Source organism: Calidris pugnax, unplaced genomic scaffold (genome assembly GCF_001431845.1).
Source record: "Calidris pugnax isolate Ruff unplaced genomic scaffold, ASM143184v1 scaffold91, whole genome shotgun sequence".
Classification (NCBI taxonomy): domain Eukaryota; kingdom Metazoa; phylum Chordata; class Aves; order Charadriiformes; family Scolopacidae; genus Calidris; species Calidris pugnax.
The window spans coordinates 1,024,272-1,031,879 of NW_015090898.1; the positions used below are offsets into that span (position 1 = coordinate 1,024,272).

At 48.1% G+C, this 7,608-nt stretch overlaps 1 protein-coding gene across 2 annotated transcripts in view; it reads right to left on the reverse strand.

The window, feature by feature from the left end:
* Positions 1-2,753: 2,753 nt before the first annotated feature.
* LRIG2 (leucine-rich repeats and immunoglobulin-like domains 2) overlaps positions 2,754-7,608 on the reverse strand; it is a 29,485-nt gene continuing 24,630 nt past the window's right edge. Inside the window, exons 17-18 of one of the 2 annotated variants that reach the window (XM_014948581.1) lie at positions 4,150-4,297; positions 2,754-3,235 (exon numbers count right to left, since the gene is read on the reverse strand). In XM_014948581.1, the coding sequence (XP_014804067.1) occupies positions 3,006-3,235; positions 4,150-4,297 (378 nt within the window). In that variant the 3' untranslated portion in view covers positions 2,754-3,005. The remainder of the gene's footprint in view (positions 3,236-4,149; positions 4,298-7,608) is intronic. The other variant, XM_014948582.1, reaches the window with a different exon arrangement.

Here is a 7,608-nt window from a genome sequence, read left to right on the forward strand (position 1 = left end):
CTGATTTCGGTCACACCCTGTCTCTCTAGGAAGGGAGCCACAGGAACTCTGACACACCTCTCTCTGCCTGCTCCAAAGAGGTTTTCCTGCCTTTATAAAAACACACCACACAGCTGTTTTCATTTCAGTACATCTCCCATGGCTTGGAAAAAAAAAAATGCAAGAGTGACTAGGCAGAAAGTGCCTTGCTCTCTGGACATGGACACAGAGCACAGCGTTGACACACTCTGGTGTCGAGCACAAACTCTCCCTAAAAACCCATCACTGCTGAGCCTTGAACCCCTGCTACACAGAGGGCACAGCGTTGACGCGCTCTGGCCTCGAGCACAAACTCTCCCTAAAAACCCATCACTGCTGAGCCTTGAACCCCTGCTACACAGAGGTGCATCTTCCCAGGAGAAAGAACTATCCAGAAAATCCTTATCATGTTCTTCCTCCTGGTTTTGTCAGGCACGTTCCACTGTAACTAATGAAGTTTGTGCTTCCTCTGTCTCAGCAGGTACCGGGTTCCCAACACTGCCTGGTTCCCTGGATATTGTGTCATTTCTCACCTCTCAGAAATGCACACGTTTTGGCCACGCTGAGGTCTCAGGAATTATGAGAGTTCAACCGGGCAACAATCTTGCCTGATAACTTCACAGCAGGAAAGGACACAAGTGTTTTAAACTGCACAGGCCTCTTGGCTGTGCAGAGGAAACAAAATCCACAGCATGGTTCACTGAGTATTCACCAAATGCTCTCCCAATTTATCCAATGCTTTTCATCACAACATTCTTTTAAAAAGTTCACCTAACTGTCAGCTAGGGAAAATGCAGGGAGACCTCGCTGCAACGTCGACAACACAAAGGCTTTTTTAAGCTGAAACCTTAGATAAACTTCCCAAACAAGCCACTCCAAGCTCTCACCTACAGATGGCCAGAAGGAAACATTCTGTGGACTGTTTCTTTTGTTTGCTATCGACAAGAATTTCTGGGAAGTTGGAGGCTCCAGCCAGGATTCACCAGCACAGAGATTTAAGGACTCCCTCAACACTTAAATGGGTTGAACCTGGAACTCTGATCCTGTCATGAGATGGATCCTTGCAGTCGGGTCAGCCTGGCTTCACGCCTACAGGGTTGTAGGTAACAATGAAATGTCACAGTTTTACCACACACCTATGGTAAATTCACTTCTTTCCAAAACAAAGTCAGCTCTATCCCCTCAGAAAGAAGCTTTCCAGTCCCACCAAAAAAACCACCCCCACCCAAACCCCATATGGCTTGATACACAGCTGTCAAGACTAACAGTATGATACATACTTTGGCATAATAAAAAATATATTTACATTGCAGCCAACACATTTATATGCTTAGTGTATACAAAATATTTATAAATGCAAATTTATTTACAACTAGAGTCCATTATTCAGAGGAGAAAACAAGCCCCAAAGTTAGACTGGTAACAGGCGCCTGCCAACAGTCTAAGGAACAAAAAGCTGGCCAAGAGTTTTACGCTCACAATTACTGGGGAATTCCATGCGGAGGCCCTGACCATTTGTTTCCAAGCAGACAATGCAGTGTGAAATAGCTCTGCATTCTTGAGAGATTTTCAAAGCATGCACCAACACAAAGGCTGCTCCCAACATCAGAAAAAAATCCATGGTTTAATGCTGTTCTTGTGGATATCACTAATCATCCGTGTTTCTGTTGCACATTCCCATTTTCCAATTACACAGAAATCCAGGGAAAAGGGGGCGTGTGCCACCTCCTCCTCAGGAGCCTGGCTCTGCTCAGCCAGCCTGGCACCGCAGACACGCGGACACAGGCATCTTTGGCCTTGGGTTAGTCCTGAGGTAGTGAATACAAACAGTCAGTCGATAGGGATTTGCTTCCAAGGCTTCATAGGAGTGTCTTACGTGGTTTCACTGTAGTCATGAATGTTCCGTGTCCTATTAAAGTCAAAGTTATGCTCACGTAACCTGGGGCAGGGTCGGGGTGAGGCAGCGTGGTCCCGGTCGCTCTCGGCGATGCCCTCGCCCCGGGGAGGCCGCAGGGTGTCGCGGGCCGGCTGCTGATGCACAAAGTGGGGGTGAGAGAGAGCCAGGTCGGGGTTTACTCCCCATAAAGGCAGCTGGAAGGGCTCTGAGGAAGAAGAATTAGAAGATGAACAGGAGTGAGTTGATGATAAACACACGGGAAGTTTCAACAGATTTGAGTTGTGCCACCACAAGCAACGCGCACAGTGGTAATGTGAATTTTTACAAAGGCTACCTGCAAGAAAGTCAAGATAAAACCAATCAATTTAGACACACACACACGCAAAAATCTTTTAGAGTTCTTTGAAAGTCAGGCCGTCAAACAGGAGGGCTGTTTCACAGAATCAGAATCACAGAATCTTCTAGGTTGGAAGGGACCTTAAAGATCATCTTGTCCAACCGTCAACCTAACTGACAAAAATAGACACCCACACAACAAACAAGGAGCATCATCACTAAACCAGACCTCCCAGCACTACATCAACCCCTCTTTTGAACACCTCCAGGGATGGGGCCTCAACCACCTCCCTGGGCAGCCCAGTCCAATGGCTGAGAACCCTTTCAGTGGAAAAATTTTTCCTAATATCCAGCCTGAACCTCCCCTGGCGCAACTTGAGGCCATTTCCTCTTGTCCTGTCGCCTGGGACTTGAGAAAAGAGACCGACCCCCACCTCTCTACACCCTCCTTTCAGGGAGTTGTAAAGAGCAATAAGGTCTCCCCTCAGCCTCCTCTTCTCCATGGTTTAATGCTGTTCTTGTGGATATCACTAATCGTCCATGTTTCTGTTGCACATTCCCATTTTCCAATTACACAGAAATCCAGGGAAAAGGGGGCGTGTGCCACCTCCTCCTCAGGAGCCTGGCTCTGCTCAGCCAGCCTGGCACCGCAGACACGCGGACACAGGCATCTTTGGCCTTGGGTTAGTCCTGAGGTAGTGAATACAAACAGTCAGTCGATAGGGATTTGCTTTCAAGGCTTCATAGGAGTGTCTTACGTGGTTTCACTGTAGTCATGAATGTTCCGTGTCCTATTAAAGTCAAAGTTATGCTCACGTAACCTGGGGCAGGGTCGGGGTGAGGCAGCGTGGTCCCGGTCGCTCTCGGCGATGCCCTCGCCCCGGGGAGGCCGCAGGGTGTCGCGGGCCGGCTGCTGATGCACAAAGTGGGGGTGAGAGAGAGCCAGGTCGGGGTTTACTCCCCATAAAGGCAGCTGGAAGGGCTCTGAGGAAGAAGAATTAGAAGATGAACAGGAGTGAGTTGATGATAAACACACGGGAAGTTTCAACAGATTTGAGTTGTGCCACCACAAGCAACGCGCACAGTGGTAATGTGAATTTTTACAAAGGCTACCTGCAAGAAAGTCAAGATAAAACCAATCAATTTAGACACACACACACGCAAAAATCTTTTAGAGTTCTTTGAAAGTCAGGCCGTCAAACAGGAGGGCTGTTTCACAGAATCAGAATCACAGAATCTTCTAGGTTGGAAGGGACCTTAAAGATCATCTTGTCCAACAGTCAACCTGACTGACAAAAATAGACACCCACACAACAAACAAGGAGCATCATCACTAAACCAGACCTCCCAGCACTACATCAACCCCAAGCTTTAACACTTGGCTTGACTCTGAAGTACCCACAAGGGATTGCATTCTACAAGCTTTAAGAGGTGAACTGCAGATTAAGAAATACTACTTTTTAACATCAACCTCTTCACCTCTTGGGTACTGGATGCAAACCAAGGGCCAGTGCTGAGAAGAGGCGGTTAATAACCAGAGTTACTCCACAAATTATGATCACTTGAAGAATTAGCTGTGCATCAACAGCGAAGGGTAGTGAGGGGACGGAGAGAGGGAATACAGAGCAATGAATAATAAGAGGTTCCACTCAAATATGAGGAGAAACTTCTTCACTTCTTCACGGTGAGGGTGACAGAGCCCTGGAACAGGCTGCCCAGGGAGGTTGTGGAGTCCCCTTCCTTGGAGATTTTCAAGACCTGCCTGGATGCTCCTGAGTAACATGCTCTAGCTCCAGGCAATCCTGCTTCAGCAGGGGAGTTGGACTAGATGATCTCTATGGTCCCTTCCAACTCTAAAATTCAGTGAAATTCAGTGAAAGGGAAAAGGGGACACTCACCATTAATCTGCTGGGAGGAGACTTTCTTTTCACTCATTTTGTCATGGCTGGTAAGGAAGACGGACACGTCTCTCTCTGCTAGGAGATTCTCCAGAGCACTGGTGTCGTGCTGGGCGCGTGCTGTGTAGGCTTCCTTCGGCATCTGCACCATGAGATTAGGGAGGGTTTGATCCAAGGAGTCCTCTTCTGCGATGTAGGCGTAGGGACAGTACTCCCGTGTCAGAGAGAGGGAATACAGAGCAACGAAAGGGAGAAGGGGACACTCACCATTAATCTGCTGGGAGGAGACTTTCTTTTCACTCATTTTGTCATGGCTGGTAAGGAAGACGGACACGTCTCTCTCTGCTAGGAGATTCTCCAGAGCACTGGTGTCGTGCTGGGCGCGTGCTGTGTAGGCTTCCTTTGGCATCTGCACCATGAGATTAGGGAGGGTTTGATCCAAGGAGTCCTCTTCTGCGATGTAGGCGTAGGGACAGTACTCCCGTGTCCTGGAGTAGATGTTTGCGTTGTCGTAACAGTCCGAGCAGATCACCAAAGGTGCTGTGCCACCTGATAAACAAGATGGAAAACCAAAATGCTCTCAGAGAGGATAAGGATGTTTGATTTCCATAGACTCTTTCACGGCTCAGCATGATCATGGTACTGCAGCAGGACAGTTTGACAGGCCTTTACACAGTTAAGGTGGTAACAGAGTCCCCAGCATGACTGTTCGCTGAAAAATCACAGGAGAAATGCTCTAGGTTCACCACCACCCAAATTCTCAACAGCACTGCCCTTCTGAGGTGACCAGGGGAAACCATGGCCAGAAGCGAAAGCAATCTCCTGTTTGCTCTCCTCTTTCAAGGGCAGAAGGGTTTAAGCAGGTCCAACCAGCCCTGGAGACAACCCAGAACACCCATCCACACTCTGCTCCAGACCTGTGCCCTTTGTACCCAACACACCTCAGACCAGGTGATAAAGTCCTTGAGAGGAGCTGCTTCTCCACTCCCTCCTGTCAGACTCCAGTGTCACAGGACAACAGACAAGAGGGAATGGAGCACGGGACAGATGTGAAAAACTCACACTGAACAGTCACTTCTGAAAGCCAGCCTACATGAGGATGGCTTCTCAGCATTTGGATGGTAAAAAATGGCATCTTTGGAGATTCAATGACACAAATATCCTGAAAAGCATCCAAACGAGGTAGGGAAATAGTGCAGACCCTGCACTTATGATTGTAGGAAGTGGCAGAGGTGGTAATTTTATGGCGATGACAAAAGGTACAGCAAATCATCTTCCAAGAGAACTTACTTCCACCTCCACTGCCTGGACTCTTGAGGTGCCAAAGGAAAGAAACGACATAAAAATCTACCTTGCCATTTAATTGAGGAATTCTCTAATGGCATCCCCACCGTGCTGAAGAGATCACAAACCCTGAAGCAAAGAGCCTCTGGAGGGAACTGTACTACTCTGGCACCTGAAGGGACAGCAGTCGTGACATCTCCGTGCAAAGGCACTCGGAGCAGACGTTAGCACCGACACCACTGGACGAAAGATAAATCAACACACACACAATGCAGAAGCCTTGACAGCAGAATATAAACAAACACTAGAAGAAAATCAGGAGATGCCTCAAACCCAGAACAATCAATGGAAATTTTTGGATCAACCTGAATTCTTCTCTGCTTACCGTCTGCACCTTTGTGCACGAAGCCAGCGGCGGGAGGCATGAGCTGCTGATGGCTCCCTGCCTCCGAGTGACTGTAGCCCTCCTGAGGCTCGGACAGAGTTCCCTGGGAGGAGAGATAGCTGGGGATGTCTGCAGGCAGGTTCATCTCCTCTGCAAGGCAGAACGAAGATTGAGGACATTAACGACTCAGTGTGATGATTTCAAGGTAGAACCAACACAATTACGCACATTGACAAAAGCGTCATCCAGAATTTCAACTCAGTTACCCTTTTTTCTGCCTCAATCACTAAAATCCCATACAGCTACCTCAAAAGGAACAGGGCCAGAACAGAAACTTACACACATTATATTCCAGGTCCTGAAAATATTTGTCAGTTCGTTCAAATATTTACTTCCAAATTTTACTCTATTCCCCTCAACGTAGAACAAATCTAGTGTGTAAGGAATGAAATGAACACACTTTTGGTATTTTAAAAAGCCTCTAAAATTAAGGAATTTGAGCAAATCCCTGAAGAGATTTTAGAAGGAAATCTTTGTTCTTCAATCTAATCCACCTGTAATGAATTGAGACATTTCACCTGTTAACGAGTGCTTTAGATTAGAAACAGGGCCGAGGACTGCGCCTTCTGCACCTCACCTGTGTTCGTGATACTGTAATCCTCACTCTTCCTTCTCATGTGGTAGATGACAATAACCCACACCAGGGAGGTTCCCACCACACAGCACACCACCACGATGATGACGATGCCCACTGTTGTCCAACCGTCCTCCTCGTGGACAATGCCACCCTGGGAGGAGTCACAGTTTGGGGAGGCCAGGACGTGTAGGTAGATGTGGCCCCGCTCGGTGCCCAGGGTGTTGGACATGATGCAGGTGTACTTCCCAGCATCCTCCAGTCCCGCGTCCACAATGATCAGAAGTTGATTGGCCGCAGCAAAAAAATGCCGTTCTGTGACTGTCAAAGGGCCATCATCTTTGGTCCAGTTGAGGCGAGGGGCAGGGCTGCCACCAGCGATGCACTGCAGGACAGCCGTCTCGCCCCGCGTCACCGTCCTGTCCTCCAGGGGCCTCATGAAGGAAGGGGTTTCTGTGACAGCAGAGAGAAAAAAAATATTTGTAAGATAACATCATTGTGCAACACTGGTGTGTACTCCATGATATTTAAAAATCTGATCTTGCAATCTGAATATAAACGTGAGCAATGAAACACAGGATTTGGGAAATCCTATGAGTTCAGCTCTTCCATGGAACTGCAGGCACAGCAAACACCCCCAAAATTACACCAGCCAGTCTGCTTCATGTGCTCCCATTCTAGATGTGCGTATGATCATAATGTTAAAGGTCAGTGCCTTCAAAATATACTGCACTCTGAAGGAACTGTCCTTCCAGCATTACTCCGTGTAGTTCATGTTACCTGCAACTGAAGTTGTTCTAAGACAACACAAATTATTGATTTACATGGCTGGATTGAGATGTGCCCCTCAGCTCTCTCCTGCACAGACCACACTAACTCCACTGGTCAGAGCTGTAGTTCAGCTTCTAAAGCTTCGCTATTCAAAAATCATAGGATCATAGAATTGCCCAGGCCGGAAGGGACCTCCAAAGGTCATCTAGTCCGACCCCCCCGCAGTCAGCAGGGACACCCCCAACTAGACCAGGTTGCCCAGGGCCTCGTCGAGCCTCGCCTTGAATATCTCCAGGGAAGGGGCCTCAACCACCTCCCTGGGCAACCTGTTCCAGTGCTCCACCACCCTCACAGTGAAGAACCCTCTCCTCATCTCCAGTCTAAA